This window comes from Protopterus annectens, chromosome 11.part0, assembly GCF_019279795.1.
Source record: "Protopterus annectens isolate FY-2018-M chromosome 11.part0, PAN1.0, whole genome shotgun sequence".
Taxonomy (NCBI): Eukaryota; Metazoa; Chordata; order Ceratodontiformes; family Protopteridae; genus Protopterus; species Protopterus annectens.
This window is the reverse complement of record NC_056745.1, coordinates 1,338,724,218-1,338,746,425: the sequence shown is the minus strand read 5'-3', so window position 1 is coordinate 1,338,746,425 and position 22,208 is coordinate 1,338,724,218. Positions and strand designations below refer to the sequence as shown.

Genomic DNA, 22,208 nt, shown 5'->3' with positions numbered 1-22,208 from the left:
GAAAAGGGGCAATAATTTAATAATTTATTTAATGTTGCTTAGGTTATATGATATATAACAATATATGTGAAGCATAATATTTGTTGATTTTAACTTATTTATATAGTTTGATTACTTTTATATAAATGTAAATGTGCCTATGTCACAAGTGATAATTTAATAAAGGTGTTAAAAAAAAAAAAAAAAAAAAAAAGCTCCACTCTGGTAACTCACATGTGCAAATGGCCTGACTCAGACATTTAGTTCTTTTGTCTAATCACGTGGTTTCCCCAATTCCAGTAATGTCCAGGAGCTCTTCGTGCCTCTTATGTCACTGAGATTATTATAGCTTCCCAGAAACCTTTAACTAGAAAGAGATAGAAAAGTAAATGGAAATATTTTTAAAGTGGTCTTCAGATGAGCCGTTTTCACCTGCTTCTGCCCCTCTGAATCAGATTTTAGTCTGTTTCAGTTGTGTAAGAAAGGAATAAGTTGCTCTTCAGTTAAGGTACACCTGTCTTCAACTGCTTTCATGAAGGCTTCCCAAACCTCTTCGTAGGAGCTCATTCTTACTGTGCAAGGCTTTTCTTAAAGGAGTTTTTCTTTTTTAGTTTCTCAGTGTCTAGACCAGCACTGTTTTGAGATCTAACTTTTCTAATTTGAATGTCTTAACTAGATCCCCTTTTGAACTGGCAAATTCAACAGATCTCAAGTTCATGTCCTGGAAGATTGCTTTGTTAGTTGTGATTACTTCTGCTAGGAGAGTCTCTGAGCTTCAGGCTCTGTCTTCTAAGTATCCATTCATCATTTTTTTAATCCTGACTAGGTTTTACATCAAAAAAGCCTTCCTTTATACCCATGGGGCTACTCAGTCTAATTTGAACCAAGGTATCCATTTGCCTATACTCTTTTCTGAATACTCCAATAAAGGGAAATATTTGCTTCATTACATAGATGTTCAAAGACAGCCCCATTTCTGTGTAAGTATCACAAAAGTACCCTAGGAAAGATTAACAACTTTTAGCCATTTTTTTCTCTCCCTGGACTGGGCCAAAAGTTTACCAGGGTTACATTTGCAAAATGGATTTCAGATTATATTTTCTTTTGTTACACCTCAGGTAAAAGTCTTCATTCTCCACCAGAGCCTCACTGTGTCAGGTGCCAAGCTATATTGATGGCTTTTTTACAATACCATCTGCTAAATGAGGTCACTGTAAGTGCTCCTTGGTCTTTCTTGCATACCTTTATTAAACATTACTCTCTAGTTCATTTCTAGAATGAGACCATCCGTTGGAGTTACATGACTTTGAAGTTTACTAGGGTAGGCCACCCTAGTTAACTAGGGACTCTGTCCTATCATTCTAGTGTCTTGACAGGACTTGAGAAATATGTAAGTTATGTACTTACTGGAACATTAGATTTTTCTGGTCTGTCTGGACACTGGAACAACCCACCCTCCTTCCAGGGACAAACTGTCATGTAGAAAACCTTTGAGGGTGTACAACTGGAGTTCCTTTTTTACCTTTCTGTGTCAGCATTATTAGTGCTATGTTGATGATATTTCTTGCTTCCTCATGATCTAATTAGGACAAGCTCAATCTGGAAAAGGCAATATGAGCAGGGACTTGTGGGTAGGGAGGAGCTCAAGCTGAGTGGATTTAATTGCAGTCTATAAAGGGTGCCTAGTTTTCCAGTGTCCGGAGACAGAGCAGAGAAGTCTGACTTTCCTGTACATACATACGTTATGTTTTTGTTTGATTAATAGCATGAGGACTTCACTCTGTGTGTGTGCACTAGCTTAGATCAGAGATAATAGAACATGAGCTTGGGTAAAGACATGGAATGAAATGGTCTTTCATCCAGGTTTCAGATATACTGACAATGGTCAGTCAGTCTTCCACTGTTTATTTATTTTGCATGCTGCAAGTATTTAGGCATGTAATCTTTATGAATTTATTCCCAATGTTATTGTTGATGCTGGTAAAGCCTGAATATGATTGCTTGTTGGGCCAGAGTTGGAGTGAATGCCTCAGATTTAAGGATTTTTAAGAAGAATGTAGAGTAGTTTTGAGAGTAATTGTTATTATTTTAATTGGAAGGGCTGCTCGTTATGACAGTTCAATTAAGTTTTTTTTATTGATGGCATAGTAGTAGTTTAGTGAAATACTCAAGATGTGTTGGAACTGATATTTGAAAGTTGAAGATGTTCTGAAAATGGAGATTGGGTTCAGTTGTGAAGTATGGAGTCAGGGGTCTATATTAGAACATCGACAGCTTAGGTTGTCGAATACTGAATGATCGACCCCTAAGCGTCAAAGTTTCAAAATAGTGAACGGCCGTAAACGCAAATTCTTTCCTCGGGAAATAATTTGCTTGGTCGTTTTTGGGGATTTGCCCTTTCGCGCAATGTAGAGCGGTCTCGGAGTTGGTATATTTAGTTAGGGGGGTGTGGGTGGCAAAGCCCCCCACCTTATTTAGATTGAAAATGTAAGTCTTTTTTACGGACAGCCTAATAAAGAGCTAGATGTACCAGAGAGGAAAGCTGCTTGAAGAGAGAGCAAAATTGGGATGAGAGTGAGAATGAGCGTTAGCCTGTTTACCACAAGGCTGGGTGATAAGTTGCCAAAGAGTTATTCCAGGCATGTTTTCTCCCTCTAAAAGACTGAGGGTGGAATTCTATTCTAGGTTACATCATAGACTGAGGGTAAATGGCTAAGAGAGGAGATTATCACATTCAAGTCTGCCTGCCTCTAGGCATATGGAAGCATTGTTATCTTAAGCTAGCTAAACTGTCATTTAGGCCATGTGGAAAAATCTTGTCAAAGCCTGCAGAGTTGCTTTAATTTTGTAAAGCCTATAAACTTGACTTCTATTGTCAGCATGGTTCTCACACAGGCTGTACGTAGCAATGTTGCTGTGGCCTGTAGGATTGTTTGAGTATTTGTTGGTGTTTATATAGGCTACATGCAGATTATAGAGACAGTAAAGTTAGGCATTTTAAGGTTTAGGTTAAAGATGAAATAGAGGTATTTAATATTATGTCTAACTTAGGCAGAGCTAGGTTTATCTTAGTTGCATTTTTCTGTTAGCAAGGAAAATAAATGTTTAGTAACTCAGAGCTATAAGAATGGAAGCATCTGCCATCAAGCCTATAGTAGTAGTAGTAGTAGTAGTAGTAATAGTAGAAGAGATGATTAGACTACCTGTGTGCTGCTTAGACTGTAGGAGCATGTAGATTAGGTCATTTCTATAGTGTGGATTTTAGCTAAAATGAAAGAAAGTGTGCTGTTTAGACTGTAGGAGCATGCAGATTAGGTCATTTCTATAGTGTGGATTTTAGCTAAAATGAAAGGAGACATTAATTGAAAAAACGTTCGACTGTCACTACAAACTCAAAAAAAATCTCTCTAATAAAACAATAAATCACAAATGGTTAAATCTTCACTGTTGTCAGGATTTTCAGAGTTCACTACTAGTCTATCTCTGTTACTGTTCAATACTGGCAGTTCAACGATTCTATCATCCCAATTTAGGGCCGTAGAAGAAACATTGTTTGCACTATAGTATTTAACCAGGGCTTGTGTCAAAAGTTGAATCAGGACAGTGAGTTCTCCTGGTTCAGTGGAATTATTGATACTATGAAATAATACTGGAGACTTTGCGTCCGACATAACCAAGGGTAATGAAGCAAAACCAAAAAACTAAACAAAGAAGCCACAAACTGCCGAAATTTGAACGAAAACAAAAATGTAACTGAAAAAATGTTCAAATCTCACAACAAACTCAAAAAACACTTTAATAAAATAAATCACACATGGTTAAATCTTCACTGTTGTCAGTAGGAGGATTGTCACAGTTCACTACTGGTCGATCCTAGTTACTGCTCAATACAGGCCATTCAGCGATTCCGTCATCCTGATTCAGGGCTGTAGAAGAAACGCTGTTTGCACTATTGTATTTAACCAGGGCTTGGGTCAAAAATTGAATCAGGACCATGAGTTCACTTGGTTCAGTGGAATTAGGGATACTTTAGCTTCACTCATGAGCTAATGAGATTACAGTTTTTTGCTTTTTTAACTTTATAAATGTTTAAAAACAAGTAAAAATAAAATGGTTTATAGATTCAGCAGTGTATACAAAACACCTGAGAACAGTGCAGTTAGCATTGTGCTGTTATAAGTCTTGGTGTGAACACTAGTATAAAATCATGAGAGAAAGAGAAGCAGATGGGGGAATATTTAATGAGTGAGTTATGAAGGTCAGAAGCAAATCCACAACTACTATGTTAGTATTCTTAGTGCATCTTACATTGATATTTAGTTATCATTTTGCATTGCCTGTGGAATGAATGCATCTTGAGTACAATTTATAAATGACTATGGATTCTTTTAAACTAAAGAATTAGAGCTTCACATATATAAATAAAGTACAGAATTGTTGCTAATGCTTCATGAATTTTTAAGAATCGGATATGGTGCCTGTTGTTGGCATCATTTGAACTATTTTAATTTTTAGTTTAGGCGTGCAAGTTTAACCTAGCTGGAAGATAGGAGTACAGTTTAGGTGAATGGAGGGTTGATTAGTACTTTTATACTCAGAAAGAGGTTTAATGGCTGAGTTATCTACTCAAATTTCACATTTATAACCTACAGAGGAGAGCACTCCTTCTTACATAATTCATTCCATTTGCAAGGAAGTAAACAGAGCTTGTTAAAACAAAAGCTTACAAAGCACTACATGCACATACCTCTCAAGTGTACCTCATTATGAGGAATTGACATTTTGAGTCTTAAAATGATCATATCCTTTGTAGTTCCCCGTTGATAGGGTCTGTCACACATTCAGTGTAAAAACTTTTTAAATATTTGTAGTAAGTAATATTAAATTATATTAATTAATCAAAAGAACTAAGTTTAAAGTAATGTATCTTAAGTATCCTGTGAATTTCTTAGGTGAAGTGGTTAATAAGCTGTTGGCAATGGTTCCAAATTTTGCCCATTTTTTCACATTGAGAAGCAATGTTTAACATTTTGGAGATGTAAGACTGAGAGTTGTGAGCACTGCTGCTTTCACTGATTCCCAATTATTGAAAAGTAATGTCAGTTTGGCTATTTGGATACATCTTATAACATTCATCATTAAATTTCAAACATACAGCGAGAACGACTTATTGTTTTTAACTGTTCTACAATCCACTGTAATAATCCATAGAGTAACTGTGAGTTATGTGCTCATGAAATTAGTTCTTAGAACTTCCTTGTAACTATCTAAATGTCAGCATTGTTTAGAAAACATTAGTTAAGTTGCGAACATAAGTTCAGTGAGACCAGATGCGTTCAGTGCAAGTAATGTAGTTTACTAGTTCAATTAATTTGTTCTAGGCACAAGGCAATTGCAATATTGCATACAGTGATTCATCACAATTGTTGGCCTGTGAGTTACAAGCTTATCTATTCTAGAAGGAGCCCTGCTGCAGTAGTGGGATGCTTTGCTAAACTGTTGCAAACTTTCGGAGTTCAGTAGTTAGTATGTCAATAAAATGTGTTATGGGCAAGGGAGGAACAACTGGGAGGGGTTGCAGAAATTCTATCAGTATAGTAGAGGGATAGAGTGTGGAGGAGTATAGTGGGAGGGGTGAACTGAATTATTTCTGTGGGGCAGGGGACCAGGAAAGTGGTTCCGATGAAAGAACTGTACTCAAGCTGTGAGGTTGCTGTTTTGTACCCAGAGATCTTTTGTTCCAAATATGGAAGCTGCTGCTTCTGACACGTGTGTGTGTGTGTGTGTGTGTGTGTGTGTGTGTGTGTGTGTGTGTGTGTGTGTGTGTGTGTGTGTGTGTGTGTACATTTATATATATTATTTTCTGGGTGTGTGTTTGTGTGTGTGAATATATATATATATATATATATATATATATATATATACACACACACATATATATATATATATATATATGTGCACACATATACATATATAGGTTTATAGGTTAGTTCTAGGCTAACTGTCCTTGTGGGCCATTTTTAGTCTAGTCAGTTATCCCATCTGAGAATCAAACCCTGTACCTTGTGTCTATAAGGTAAATACCTTGACCATTACACCAACCTCCGACAAATAAGCAGCCCTTGCCAGTCTCAGACCCAGGACCCTGCACACCATAGCCAACGGCAATTTACTACTAAGCCATCTGAGCTGCTGTATTATATATTCTGTGTATATAATTTTTTTTCTAGAATTCTGGATTTGGAGAGGGGTATTTGTAATACTTAACTCAGGAAAAGAGATATTGGCCATCACAAATAAGTGACTACACAACAAAAGTTGTATAAAACTATCTGAGAGGCCTCAAAAAGGAATAACTTCTCAGAGATCAGTTGATGGGATAGTGAGTGTTTGCATAATTTTTACTGGATAGCTGTCTCACAAAAATGCATCAAGTAAAACAGTGACTGCTTTTCTTTCATTTATATGATGCTTCCATTGATAGTTTGTGTGCCAGTCATTTTATAACATGCACTGTTTTGAATCTTATTTTTTGCACTCTCTTTTGAGCAGCTGTTGAAGATAGCTTTTGATGAAGAAGTGGGGTCTGACCAAGTAGAAGTGTTTAGGAAGCACATCCACAAACTGCGTTACCCACAGTATGTTCATGGGATTTTTGCATTCACTGTGGGACAGATCCAGAAGCAAGTCCTAGAGCCAAGACAGAAGGAAAAGAACCCTTCTTTAAAGTAAGTTCACTTTTTATCTTGTCTAAAATGACAGGTGCTAGCAGGTACTGCTGTAACACAGGAAAGTTGTTATTGTGTGGTACCTTGTAAATTACTCTGTGGAGACATTTAAATATCTTAGATTAGTAAATAAGTTTCCTTTAGGGTCCTTTGAGAGAACACTACGTGTCCATTTGTAATCCTTAAAGCCAGGAATGCTAGAAAAGGGGATTGTGGAAGTATGTTGTTCAGGATTAAGTTTTGTAGAGAAGCTTACTGAAGAGGAAGCTCTTACCTTTGACACATAGCCAGTTTGGTGATGCAACTCAAAGCACAAGTAAGTACATCTTGATGGTGATATGGATACAGACATATTTTCATTCTGTACCTTGAGTGTTGTCTGGTAGGGAATCACAAGAAGAGACGGAATGTGATATACATCACATACTGTTCTGTAAGGTAATGTCTGATTTAGTCCTGATTAAAAGTCTATGAGCAGTGCACACTGCTGGAGGAGATGATGCTAGTTTGGGAAATCTAATTAGAAAACAGTGACAGTAATATAAGAAAAATGACAGATGCATTGCTTTCCAAGGTAGTGGAATAAGCTTCTGCTTGCTGTCAGGAGAAGTCCGCCTTCATCACTGATTTTAAGGACAGCCACAAAGCATTCTATAGCTATGTCAAGAATCTCAATGGCAACACCTAAACCTGCTCTGAGTTACAGCACAACGGCACGAAAATTACAGAACCATCTGATATTGCCAACATCCTGACAGATAGGTTCAGTGCTAACTTTACCCCCCTCTCAACCCCTAAAGGGCCCATATCTATACAGGAAAAATGCAGAGTCCCTGTAATCACAACTACACAGGTAAAAGCTGCACTCTCTAAAGCCAAGAACACAGCATCCGTGGGACCAGACAACATCCCAGGCTGCATTTTACACGAACTTCAGAACGAACTGACTCCCCACCTAAGCACCATGTTCAGTCATAGCCTCACATCAGGCTTTGTGCCCACTGAATGGCGTACATCAACAGTTATCCCACTCCACAAAGGGGGAGCCACCACTGATCCCGGGAACTATCGCCCTATTAGCCTGACGAGCCTGGTCTGCAAGGCCATGGAACGTATCATCATGGAACTCATAAACAAAGACATTGGTAACCTCCAAACTCTGGATCCCACCCATTTCGGGTTTTTGAAAGGCAGATCATGCCTCCTGAACCTGATCGACGACTTTGAGGCAGTCACCAAAGCCATAAATGAGGGTAAGGTGGTTCACACAGCCTATCTTGACCTCGCCAGGGCGTTCAACACCATCCCCCATTCTGGAATTATAGCTAAACTCACTAAACCTGGTATAAATCCCTATGTCACAAGATGGGTTGCCAACTGGCTCACTGACAGAACACACACTGTAAAAGTTGCACACTCCAAATCTGACCTCAAACCAGTGACAATTGGAGTACCAAATGGTTCAGTCCTGGGACCACTCCTGTTTGGTATCTACTTCTCTGAAGTACAGGCTAACACAGAAGGCCTCTGGCTAATGAGTTCGCAGATGTCTGCAAACTAGGAACCATAGTAGAGTCCCCAAATGAGTGACAATTGGAGTACCAAATGGTTCAGTCCTGGGACCACTCCTGTTTGGTATCTACTTCTCTGAAGTACAGGCTAACACAGAAGGCCTCTGGCTAACGAGTTCGCAGATGTCTGCAAACTAGGAACCATAGTAGAGTCCCCAAATGATGTGGAAATCCTACAGAAGGGCCTTGCTGAGACAGATGCCTGTTGTCAGAGCCATGGCCTCAAGCTCAATGCCAAAAAGTGCATTGTCATCCCCTTTGGTAAAAGCTCTGTACCCATGAACTACTACATAGACAGCAGTCTACTTAACACTGAATGTGTGATGAGACCTTGGGACCCAGGTGGACAGTAGTCTGTCCTTTGATAGTCACATCGCCACAATAGTCAGGAAGTCCTTCAGTGTGGCACACCTCATCATAAAAGGGTTCTCATCCAGGAAAAAAGAGGTCATTGTTCCCCTCTACTCGACACTCATTAGACCCATTATAGAGTACAATGCCCCTTTTGGAATGTACCTCACAAGACATCTGCAGCAGCTGGAAAGACCGCAGAAGTACCTCACAAAGAGGATTACTGGCCTCAAACAGATGCCCTACACCGACCGTCTCAAAAAACTCCAGCATTACTCCGTAGCATATCGCCTACTCCGAGGTGATCTCTGCCTAACATATAAAGCTATGTCAAACCCAGAGCTGTTGGACATGCTACATCTAAAGAAATCCCAATCCCTCCGAGCTACACGTTCTAGGGACGTAAACCTTGTCACCACAATAAACAGAACATGCTGGAGGGATAGATTCCTGTCCCAGAGACTTCCCATACTCTAGAACAGGCTACCCATCTATGTCAAGCAAAGTTCTTCATTAGCACTCTTCAAGAAAAATCTTGATGAGTGGATGGAAAATAGGAAGTACACCTCAGGGATCCCTTCTGTGTCTGTGCTCGATAGTGGCACAGGAAAATAACTTTCTTGGGTGGCATAAGCCAGGGAACGTTGTTGGCTAGGCTTACATAGGCCCTCAGGCTGATAGCTTAGTACTTACCTATGAACCTACTAACTTCCTTTAGTAATAAATCTTAATATGTACTTGAAATCAGATGCCTTGAAGGCTAGTAGGTCCTAATGTTGACATTATAACTGTGAACTTCAAAGGATGCTGCAGATCTGACAACTTTTGAAGAACCGATCCCCTCTTAATCTGGGACAAGGTTGTTGATCACCAGAGAGACAGTGGCCTGCTTCTCATTTTGGGATTGGTGCTACTGTTTTGCTTATGGTGAGAGAATAAATAAAGGAGTATTGTATCCCAGCAGCATGAAGCTGTGGTGATACCAGATCTAGTTGTAGCCAGGCAGTAACCCCATCAGGCGATTGCCCTCTTTTCATCATTATTGATAAAGCTTATTTTTTTTCTTCTCAGTAAGTACTTCTTGATTAGCTGCTGTCTAACCTAACCTCAGAATATCTCCTTAAATACTTCATCCATAAATAATCAGGATCTACTTATTAGTTTCCCCTCCCAAGTTTTTGGCAGTGCCCTGTTTAAAACACATACACCTTGAGTTCACATTTTTCCTGTAAAAGCACCCTTGAAATTTCACCAGAACATAGTTGCACACAAGGCAAACTAGTCTGCAGTGGCAATCACTGCCCACATAGCTGCAAATCAGATACTCCTTACTTTACTTTATATTCTCACTGAAGCCGTCTAATCAGTAAAAAAAAAAAGGCCTGAACCCATGGATATGAACTTTCCCACTATCTCTGCTACCAGCTTGGTCGATATGGGCGTCCTGAGACATTGCCTCATTTTAACTGGCAACCAGCTAATTCTCAAACAAACTGATATGGTATGTGAGAGATGTTTACATAATGTCACTTTGACATAAAGGCACTCCTAATGCAGTACTACACATGCTGCACCCATCATACACAGTTCAAAGCAGGCACATAGACCCACGTATACTGAGGCACTTAAATATAACATTCCTAAATCCCAAAGGCCTCTTAGATGAAGTACACATAACAAATATCCTTATCATTCTCTGAATGCACGCTTTCAAAACAACACCCATGTCAACACATACAACCACATCTCATGGAGCCTCTACTTCAGCATGCTACCAGACAGTCAACTTTCTGGTTATTGGAGACTCCATTGTGAGACACACTGATGTCCCTTTCACCTGCCTGAGTAAGGAGAAAGTCCATGGTCATTTGCTTATCAGGAGCCAGGATTTGCCATGTTACACATGTACTCAGGTCATTGGACCACAAGTACTAGTATGACTCAGTCATAGTCCATGTTGGATGTAAATGAGCTAAGACATACAACTCTTGACTACATGGAGAGACATCATGGAGCTCTTAGAATATATGTCCCAGGCTAGTATGAGTTTAGCATTGAGCAGCATTTTACCTTCTCCAGGGAAGAAGCCATAATACTAACAGAAGATAACTGCCTTAAATAATTGGCTTAGTTTCTGGTGTCTTTCTAGGGAGGATGTGCAGTATTTGTCAGTATGGAAGGCGATGGTCAGTAGACCATGCTGCTTTGCCAGGGATGGTCTTTAGCTCTCTCCTCTAAGTTTTTGAATATTAGCTAAAATATTGTCCTCCCCTTTAGTGCGTTTCATAGACAATGCCAACCTGAAAGTTCTCCCCAGCATAGCAAATCAAAACCAAAAAAATCTTAAGGTGTTACTGCTCAAACCCTAGGAGTCTAAACAAGAAACTGCACTCCCTACAGGTTCTCCTAACCCTAGAGAACACTGACTTATGTGTAGTCACTGAGACATGCTTTAAAGACATGGAGAGCACACTGGCAGTGCAAGGCTATAATGCCTTCCACACGTTGATCAGCCACTACAAAGACCGGGATTGAAGGTGGAGTTGTCTTGATTTAAATCAAAAATAAATATACCTCTAGGCTGGTCAGACAAAACAGTACACTTGAACTTCTCTGCATTCAAATCACCATAAGCAAAATCCCATACTACTACCTTGCAGGTTGTAGGTCCCCTCTATGACCCAGGAATCCCATAACATGTATTTAAAGTAACTGGAAACAAACACCATCCAACACCATATTCATGGGTGACTTTAATTACACCACTGTTAACTGGGAATCATGTATGACACTAAACGTGCAGGCCTGGATTTGGTATACACAGTCTCACTATGCCGACCAGGGGCACAGACATACTGGATCTGGTCCTCAGTAATATGGGAGAGTGCTGCATACGTAATGTCTACTCCAGTAAGTTCAGACCACAAAATGGTCTCAGTTGAAGTAAAAATCAAACCTGGAACCCCATCTAACCATGGAATGTTCAAGAGCTACTCTTAAGACTAACTTCCTACTATTTAGAGATAACCTGGCAACATTTCAAGCCCCATAAACCCTGAGAACCCTGCTGCCTTTGTTCAACTCTTCATAGAAACCCAACCAAGCATGTTAATAGCTGCATAGAGGCAGCTGTACCCACAAGGAAGAAGTACAGAACTAACTCAAAAAACACGCCATCTTGGTGGAATCACATCCAGCTGTGTAACAGAAATAAGAAAGTCATGGTGAAAATTAGGTGTAGCACCCAGCAGGATAAAAGTCCTGTCATCACAGTAGACAAACCACTCTGATGGACAAATAGTTTGGGTTGCCACCTTTTCAAATGCCCAAAGTGGGACATTCTTTGTAGAAATGTCAGATTTTGCAGGACAAAACATACCAATTACCAGTACAAAGGATAGAACTTCACTTTTTGCCAAAATAAAAGCTTATTCTTGTAACATTTGAGTTGCTTATGCTATTTCATATAACATTTAGGTGTTTCAGATAAAAAATAACTGTTTTATACAACTATTAAAGAAAACTTAGGAAATATTTTTGTCCTAATATGTCAGGACATTTGCCATTTTTTGATTTTTTTTTGTTTTTTGCTGCATGATACAACAGCCTAAAGAGGGACTGTCCCTCGCAAAGTTGGTCCAGTGGTAACCCTACAAATAGTCTACCAAAGCCAAATCTGAGGTACATTTGGCCTCCCAGGCCAAGGGCAACCATATAACATTCTTCAGTTATGTCTGCAACCTGAATGGGGCAGTGCACATTTATGTGCAGAGTTTGTTATTAATGGAGCCACCTATACTGAGTCAGAAGATATAGAAAACCTACTGACCAACAAATTCAGCTCTTGCTTTACTCATCTTCACCTCAGGAAATGCCATCAAATATAACAGTCTACTGTCACTAAGGAACGGGTCCTCAATGCTCTCTCCAAGGCCAAGAACACTTCATCAGTGCACCCAGACAGTATCCCAGGATGCCTTCTAAGTAGCAGGAAAGATGACCTATCAGACCCTCTGGAATTTCTCTTTAACTGTATCCTCCAAACAGGCTTCATGCCTCATGAATGGAGAAGAGCAACAGTCATTCGTCTACACAAAGGTGGGCCATGTACAGACTTTGGAAACTGCAGACCCATAAGTCTCGCATGTCTATCAGTGGTGACATAGGAAACCTCTAGACACTGGACCCAACCCTGTTGGGTTTTATCAAGTGCAGGTCATGCCCACTCAGCCTGGTGGACTTCCCAAAGCAATGGGTTAGGAAAAAACAGTTCACATAGGCTACCTTGACTTGATCAAGGCATTTAACAAGTACCTCACTCGAGTATTGTTGACAAAAACAAAAGGTTAGGTATAAGCCCTTGTATCCCAGACAGGACCCAGGAAGTTAGAATTGGGGAGTTTACTTGTACAGAGAGGCCGATCACAAGTGAGTCCCTCAAAGATTGGTTTTGGGACTGCTTCTTTTTAGCATTTATTTCTCTGAAGTCAAGACCAATGTCAGTTACCTCTGGCTGACTAAATTTGCAGATGATTGCAAATTAGGAGATATCATAGAATACCTCACCAACACAGATGTTCCCCAGGAAGGGCTGACACAGACAGATAACTGATGTTACAGCTGTGGGCTAAAACTAACTGCCAAGAAATACATAATAGTATCTTTCAGAAAGTCATCCATCCCTGGTAACTATCATATTGACAACACACCCCTAAGAGTTGACCAAGTAGTCGGGGACTTGGGGACACACACAGTAGTCTAGCCTTTGATCATTGTGTGTCTACAGTAGTGAGGAAACCATTCTATGTTGTGCAGCTTATAAAAAAAGGTATGGTGACTAGATCCAAGAAGGTCATTGTTCCACTGTATTCGACATTCATCCAGTGTATCATTGAGTACAGTGCCACCTTTGGTATATAACTAAACAGACATGTCCAGCAATTGGAATGTCCATAGAGGTTCCTCACTAAGAGAATATAGGGCGTAACATGTCTTATGCAGACCACCTAAAGGCCCTATCCCTATATTCCAACTCCTACAGGCTGTTGAGGGGAGATTTATGCCAGGCATACAAGGCATTGTCAAACCCCACCCTTATGGTTCTCCCACATATCCACAAAATAAACAGCACCAGAATTACCTTTTCTAAAGAGTTAAATTTTGCCTGTGATATAAATACGACTTACTGGAGAGACAGGTATGTATCCCAGCGACTACCTCTTCTCTGGAACAGGTTCCCCATCCATATGAGGCAGAGTTCCTCCCTAACGCAATTAGAGTGCAACTTGGGCAGTTGGATGGGGAAAAGGAAATTCATCCATAGTTTGAAACCTATGTCTATAATGGATATAGGCAAGCCTGTAAGTGGTTCATCTCTCAGGCCCCCAACTGTAAATATTTCACCTCCCAAGCCCCTGCTTACACTTATCAAGGGTACCAGAATTTATCAGAGAGTTGGGATGCATGGCTGTGCTAAAAGGCCCTTGTGATCATTAGCCGAGTATACACCTATAAACCTGTAAATCTTTGGGACCTGAAATAACAAGCCAGTTTGTGTTTCTCAGAGATGAGTAGTGCATGGCCACAAAATGCATTCTGTGCTACGACCATGGCAGCTTTGGTGGCAGCCTTCTGATGAGTGGCCATAACATAGGATTCTGGTACCTAGACCTTTTGTGCACACAGGAGCCTAAAACATTGGCTGTACACCCCCACACCCCCAATATTCCTGATGTCTGAAGATGCTTTGGAGAGTACGTGGGAAGAGACTTAAAACGATCAGACAAAAACTGAGGAACTGGCAGCTCTTTGGTGTGTCTAGTAAGATACAAGTGAAAATGTTTGCCTCTTTAGTTTCAGACTTTTTTTTTTTTTTTTTTTTTTTTTTTTTTTTTTACCAAAAACAGGTAGAGTTACCACCTGTCCCACTTTGCAAGGGACAGTCCCTCTTTGGGCAGTTGTGTCCTGACAAAAAATTTTAAAAATGGCAAGTGTCCTGAGATTTTAGGACAAAATTATTTCCTATATTTTATGTAATAGTTGCATCTAAAATACCTAAATGTTATAAGAAACAGAATAAGCAACTAAAATGCTACACGAATAAGCTTTTATTTAGGCAAAAAAGTTAAGTTCTATCCTTTGTACTGACTGTGGGTATATGTCGGCCTGTAAAATCTGATGTTTGTACTGAAAATGTCCCACTTTGGCCATTTGAAAAGGTGGCAACCCTAAAAACAGGAGAAGTTGTGGGTGATGATAAAGAATTGAAGGAATTTAGTTGTGAGGACAAGAGTTAAGTAGGATAAGCTGATCCTACCTGTAAAACATGGTAGTTGAGAATTACCTGGTTTGAAGGGTTAATTTAGAGCTACACAGTTAAGGTTCATATACATAGTAAAAGAAGAAAGGTATAAATCAAAATGGAAACAAGATGATGAAACTTGGGGATGGAGGATTTTGTATGCAGGTCCTTGTGGAGAATAATAGCAACCATACAAATTATTATATTACTAAAGTAGCAGAAAGTATTCAAAGAACTATACCAATACTGGACTAGAGAAAGGAAATTTTGCCAGTAGGGACGACTGCAAGTTAGAGTACATAAAATAGACAAGAGGAGGTTGGAATTTACCGGAGAAAATTTGGAAGAGAACCAAGATGCAGAGCTTATCTGGAAAGATACAGTGATTTGTGATTCAATGTACAACTGCTTGGTTGGAAAAGATTTATTTAGATTTATATGTTATTTTTTACCTCTAATTCTAATGTTATACAAAGTGAGACTTCTATACATAGTGAGCTTTTTTAGTGCAACTGTCACAATTGTTATGGTAGGTCTGAGTGACTACTATATGAATTACTTCTTAAGTTAGCTCAATCTACTGTATTTGCATTTTGTTTGTGTGGTTTCCTTTCTGAGATTGACTAAATTTCTTTGAATCCTGTTGCCACCAGTTTCATTTTTTCCTTTATAATTCTTTGTAGCTGAGGACGAGTTTTATAACTAAGTCTGCCATTAATAGTTTGCTGAAGCACAAGTATCTTACCCAGGGTATTAAGTGCTGTGTATTTATAATAGTAACACTTGATAACATTGGAGACTTGTGTTCCTCATATTAAAAGCTGGAAGATTTGCTTACTGTTATTAATGATAAATCTAGACTTACTGAAGATGAATGCACTTGCGCAATTGGCACAGCTTGGAAAACTGTTACATACATTAATGATTGGGCTGATGATAAATAATAATAAGCAAAGTGCAGGTTGAAAACACTTAGGAAATGGAATGTCTTCTGCCAGTGAAGATCACTCAACCTCTTTCAAACACAGTCCTACTGATTACCATTTGGAATTCAGGATAAAGTGTTCTGCAATCTGAGGACTCGAGTATTTAAGGAAAAAAAACAAAAAAAAAGGAAAGAAGTTCACAACAAATAACTAGTAAGAAAAAAATATTAATGTCTAATGTGAAGAGAATATATAAACTAAATATATAAACTAAAAAGGACACTGATTTGTTATGCAGCACTCAAACTATAGGAGATTGTGACATTGTTCAGTTACAAAACATTAAAGCTATAGAAAATGAGATAATTTCCAACAGAGAAGGTAGAAAAAAAGAGGCAAGCGGCAGCCTAAAAGAAAGGCATCTAAAGTGGAAGTGGAAATAAAAAACATTACTGTAAGGAAAAAAGTGGAGCGAGACTAAAGTTGACAACATGGCCAGACTGTGCAAGCACAAAGACAGCTGGATGAGAATTGTTTGCTTACAAATGAAATGTTTTGAAAATAGTGAGATTACTAAGACCAGTGGGGATGAAGACCATTCTTTTGTCAATTAATAGAGCAGGCATTACTGAATTAGAAGTGGGAGATTCTTTACATCTGGGCAGAAATTATATGCTAGTAATTAGAGATTAAGTTATTAGAGGAGCTGATACTTTTGCATAGAGGGAAAAAAACAAATAGTTTTATGCTTGCTAGGGGCTTAATACAGGATATAAGCAGGGCCTTAGAATGCAGGTGTGAAGCTCTTTTATTCATGTTGGTCCAAACGATCTTATCTTCATGGACTTGCTGACTGTTCGTAGGGAACTTACAGTTCTCTTTGATAACTTGTTCAGATGTAAGGACTTTTTTTCACAAATCAAATATAGAAAGGAGAGTCAGGTCAGCATAAATAAAATATTTTTTTGGGAAAATACGTACAAGAAAAAAGTGTCCCATTTTAAAAAGTGAAATGTGTAAAACATCTAAGCCTAAGTTTGGGCACACATGTATGGATGGAGTCCAGTTGTCAAGACAAGGGAATAGAATTTGTGCCGCAGATGTATTGTAGTATTTGATTATCACAAGACTGGATTTTCAGGTCAAATTTAATGGTTTACATATCTTAAAATTTGATTCATCTGTGCTGGCTTTTAATACTGCTCCAGTTCCTTGACAAATCATGTATCTTACTTGTATGCTAATTTTTTTCTGTCAGCCAAGTGTTATTTTACCTTATGCTTTACTTAAGTGTCCCCGATGTTTGTAGTCACCTTTGCTTGTACTGTGGAGCTTGCCTCCCCAGCCTCCACTGAAAATGGGCTCTGAACAGCCCAGTGGACTTTTCCGGTAGACAAAGTGCAAATAAATAATTAGTAGTAATAGTTTTTTATTGAAAAAAAAATACTACATTTGCATAAGATTTATATTATTTTTGTAAACCATGGTTAAAATGTCTGGAAACCAGTTGTCACAATATAAATGGTTTTATTGTAATAGGCATTCTTGTTGTATCTTTCGGCTTTTCCCGGTTAGGGGTCGCCACAGCGGAACTCCGGTCTGCTAATGATTGGCAGTAGATTTTTACGTACCGACTTGCCAGGCCTGACACACAACCGTCAACGAAGGTACGCCCATTCACGCATGTCTCCACATACAAGACACTTAAGCTGAGAATCGAACAGGACATCTTACTGTGAGGTGACAACGCTACCGCAGCACCACCACCGCAGCTACTGTAATAGGCATTCAAAAAAAAAATCAAGTGTAGGTATTATGAAAGAGCTTATATGAGACCTAGGATTACTTATTTGATGAAAGCAGCCATAGTTTGGAGTATATGTGACAATAAAGACAACCCTGGAACAAATTAAAATTGTTGGGAGTGCATACCACCAAAGTCAAATGCTGACTACCTAGAGGAGTTAAACCATGTGGGGGGAATAGTAGTAGTTTGAGACTTAAATTTACTAGAAATAGACTGGAATAATATTGATTCTGCAACATTAGTAAAGACATTATTTACAAAATATGTCCAGCATATGTAAAAAAAGAAAAAATAACCAATGAATGAAAAATATGGGGCATTATGTGTGCTGCTAAGGAGAGAACTGTTGCTTCATGTCAAGTTGTACCTTCTTGGATGTGAAGTTATCATGGGGTTATAAAGGTAACATTTCTGCTAGGTAATTCTGCCAAGCTGAAATCTAAACCAGTGCATAGAAGATTAATAACTAGAGTGTATTGAAGCAAAGAGTCACCATGCAAGACTAATTTAGAGTGATGCATTCAGTGGAAAGACTATAAAAGGAATGTGGCAAATGTATTTACAAAATACTATGCAAAACTGTTTGGCTCCACAAAGGAGTTGATAAATTGTGCTGGTAACATCCATGTGAATGCAGATACTGAAATTAAATTAGATTATATTTTTAACACATTTACTGAATTATCACTTAAGATATAGGCAAACGTACATTTATATAAAAACAATTATCTTCAATCTAACATTACATCAATTGATCACTTCCTGCCATCCATTAAACCATACTCCTCCTCCAAAACACTATTCTGCATGAATTATTTAGACAATTTCCATTTTTTCTATGTAGTTTGCTTCTATCGTTTTGTAAAGATCCCACTACCAGTTATTTTACCTCTGCTGCAATATTACTGTTTCAGGTACAATTGATTTATACTCTGATTTCCATTTTCTAGTAATTGTTTTTTTGGCAGCCACAGGAATTCAGCTTAACAGGGCCTTACTATTTCTGTGCAATTCAGATCCTGTATTCCAGCTCAAAAAATTATTTCCTTAGTTACACCCATTTGCTCATTCAGTATTTCTGACAGGGTATTCTGTAGGGAATTTCTAATGTCTGCCAACTTATTACACTCCCACAACATATGTTCCCAGTTACCTCGATCTTCCCCATCACACCTCCAGCATTTGTCATCTACCTTAGGAAAACTTATTTAGAGTCTACTTGGGTTATAAAACTACCTATCTAAGACATTACAAACAAAAACCCTAAATCTTCTAGACTTTGTCCCATATTTGGGAGCCATACATATGTCTGCCCATTATTTCATTATGAATTGCTTATCCAGTCTATCTTCCCAATCTTTTCTAACCTCCTCTGATTGATTCCTATAGTTATTGTGCAATATTTATATGTCCTACTAATTATCCCTTTTTAATGGCAGCTTCTGTTCTAGATTCAACTAAAACTTCTACCAGTGCAAGTCTTTCACTTAGGATACCCCTATCCCTTTTTGCCTGTACTTCAATATCAATCCCTGATAAGCAAGGCATTTCCTAGCCTGCAATCCAAATGTCGTCTTGGCCTCAACCCATTCTGTTACCTTTCTTTCTCTAGCAAATTGCTCCCAGTACCTTGATTCCTTTGTCAGTTTTCTCAAGTAAATTCCATCCCCTTCTTGCCTATTCTTTGTGCCTGTAATTGCAGTCATCCCTATCTGCAGACTCTTCTTTCTGCATTTTTGTGTTGGTTTAGTTCTTGGAATACTTTCTCCCACTGTATAAATTTAATAGTCTGCATGGCTGTTATTCTCTTTAAGGATCTGCATCCAAAATCACATTGTCTCCTTATTTCTTGAATTTCCTTCCTATTTCATCACCATCCCTTTCCACTTTGTTGAACTATAGCTTTCTGCTTGTGTCATGTATATGAGACTTAACTGTGCAGCTGTAAAATATCCCTTCAAATCAGGTAATCCTAAATCACCTTCTATTAGAAGGATCAATTTATCCCACTTGATTATTTCCATCATCCCCTTCCAGATAAAATCCTTCAGCTCTTTATTAATTACTGTCTGCAACTTCTCCACTATTTGATAAACTTATGCCTGACATGTATATAAAACTAAAAGAACCTAAAAACATTTTACTGCTTGTATCCTATCCTGTAAACAAGAGCTGCCAGTTTTTCTCAGTTTTTGTATAATCTTTTGTTCATTCTCTTTCCACATATCTTTAGCTGCCATAACAGAATTCTTTTTTAACCCATACTCCTAAATACTTCATTTTGTCATGTCCACAACATATGGGTATTGCTGAAACAAATCATATGTGAGTAAGTAGTTTACAGCTACAGCCCGAAAACATGAGACTCTCAGAATATTCCACAACACTGAGATGTCCTTTTCTAGTTTTATCGGGTACATAATAATATCAGCTGCAAATAAAGCCAACTTTTCTTGATTTCCATGCCAGTTATGTCCTTGAATTTCTGATTCCCTTATTTTCTTTGCCAGTTGCTCGAAATATAATGCAAATAACAAAGGGAAAAGATGAAACCCCTGCCTGGTTCTTCTGTTCAAACACAACTTATCAGGAGGAACCATCCCACTTTAATTTTTGCTTCCAATCCCTCATATATATCCTCTTACCTTAGTATTGTATCCGGGATCACAAATGCTTCCATTACTTTACTTATAAAACTCCAGCTTACTCTGTCGAATGCTTTCTCTGCATCAAGACCCACCAGCAACAGCGGTATTTTCTTCTTCCTTCTGGATCATCATTGTTCTATTAATTTGCCAATTATTTGCTTCCCCTCCACAGAACTACATTGATCAATATCTATCAATTATGGCAACACCTTTGCCATTCTTTTAGCTATTGTAAACATAAACATTTTATAATCATGGCTTAAAATTGAAATGGGTCTATATGAAGCTGGGTCTGATGGATCTTTACCATCTTTAGATATTACACCCACCACAGCTTTCTTCCAGGATGTTGGTGCTTCCCCTCCTTTAAAAGCACCGTTAAAGCCTTCCAGATCTTTATCACTTTGTTTCAAATCTTCCATAGGAATACCATCTGATCCTGGAGACTTTCCTGCAGATTGATTATACATCACTGTTTTTGTCATCTTCTCCTGTCTTAACTGTTCATTGGTTGTTCTCTTCTACCACTAACCTTGGCATACTTAAGTCTTCCAGAAATATTTTCGTTTGTACTTTTTCTTGATTTCCACATTCCTCTGCTTTATATAAGTAGTCATAGAATTTCCAAAATATCTGTGATACTTTTACAGGATGTCTGGCTAATTTTCCTATTATAGGCTCCCTACGTTTGGCAACAAACCTTCATACTTTCTGTTGGCTAAGTCATTGTGCTAAGAGTTTTTGTGCACTGAAGTTATCAAAAACAGTTGCTTAAAAGTGGTCTTTCTAAGCTCCATGCATATTATCCAGATACTTCCTTATTTTTCTCTTAAGCACTCTGCATTGTTCCTCTTCTTGTTTTGTGGGATTCCCCTTATTCTGCAAAACTGTAACCTTTTTCAGCCCTTCTAGTAACTGTCATACTTAACCATAACTTTTTCTGTTATTTCAACCTTGTTTAAAAACTCTGTTTTCATTTTATCCCACTCACTATCTGCAACTTAAGACATTTCTGTCTTTTTAAATCTCTTGGGTAATTTCCACTATCCATTCCTTAAATTCTTCTCTTTTTAACTGGTAGTTGGGAAAGTACCAGTGTCTAATTTTTAATTTATTACACCACTTTTTTATTAATTTAATAATAGGACCTCTGGTAGACTGTTCCGAGGTACAATAAACTGAGCTAGACTAGATGAACTTTAAATTTCACAAGAGATTCTTTTTAATTAAAAGATTTGAGACCCATCCGATAGCCGTCTCTAATCATGCAGCAGTCTAAAGTAGAGCAAAGATGTAGAGCAGTAATATAAAATAAGATAATGGTACTTTCCTACTTTTATGTTTAAAAGATAGGAGTCTTTGGAATGAGTAGTGGTAATGATTCAAGAATTACAAGGGAAGATAGAAATTACTTCAGAAGGAATAGCTAATGAGTAGTATAATATGAAAACATGACAGAGGTGACTGAAAGTTATGGAGAGAAGAGGGGTTAAAAAAGGTTAAAGTATTTCAGAATAAGGTAAATATCACAGAAGAGAGCATGCAACTGCAAAGTGCTAAAGGGAAAGTAATTGAGCATTTTGACAATATGCACAAGTTTGGAAAGGTTACAGTGTGGTAATTCTTTTGATAACAGCTTTAGAGAGCAACAACTTTTAGCACAACTTCCTATAGACGTATCATAGGTATTTTATTAAAATTTGTATGAAGTAGAGAAATGGAGTAATCAAAAAAAAAAAGGCACAAAGGAAAATATTTGAAGAAGACATAGTTATGCCAAGGTTAGAGAAAGTTGAGGCTCAACATTTAATAGCTAAGATGAGAAAAGAAATTAAAACAATGATGTATAATCACTCATCAGAGGCATTTCCAAGAAAAAAAAACACATTACTCCTGT

At 38.2% G+C, this 22,208-nt stretch overlaps 1 protein-coding gene across 1 annotated transcript in view; it reads left to right on the top strand.

The window, feature by feature from the left end:
- The window catches only part of SBF1 (SET binding factor 1), a gene marked incomplete in the record, with an annotated part of 3,250,730 nt that overhangs the window by 2,055,452 nt on the left and 1,173,070 nt on the right, over positions 1–22,208 (top strand). Inside the window, 1 exon segment of the mRNA XM_044088658.1 lies at positions 6,532–6,707. Within this exon segment, the coding sequence (XP_043944593.1) occupies positions 6,532–6,707 (176 nt within the window).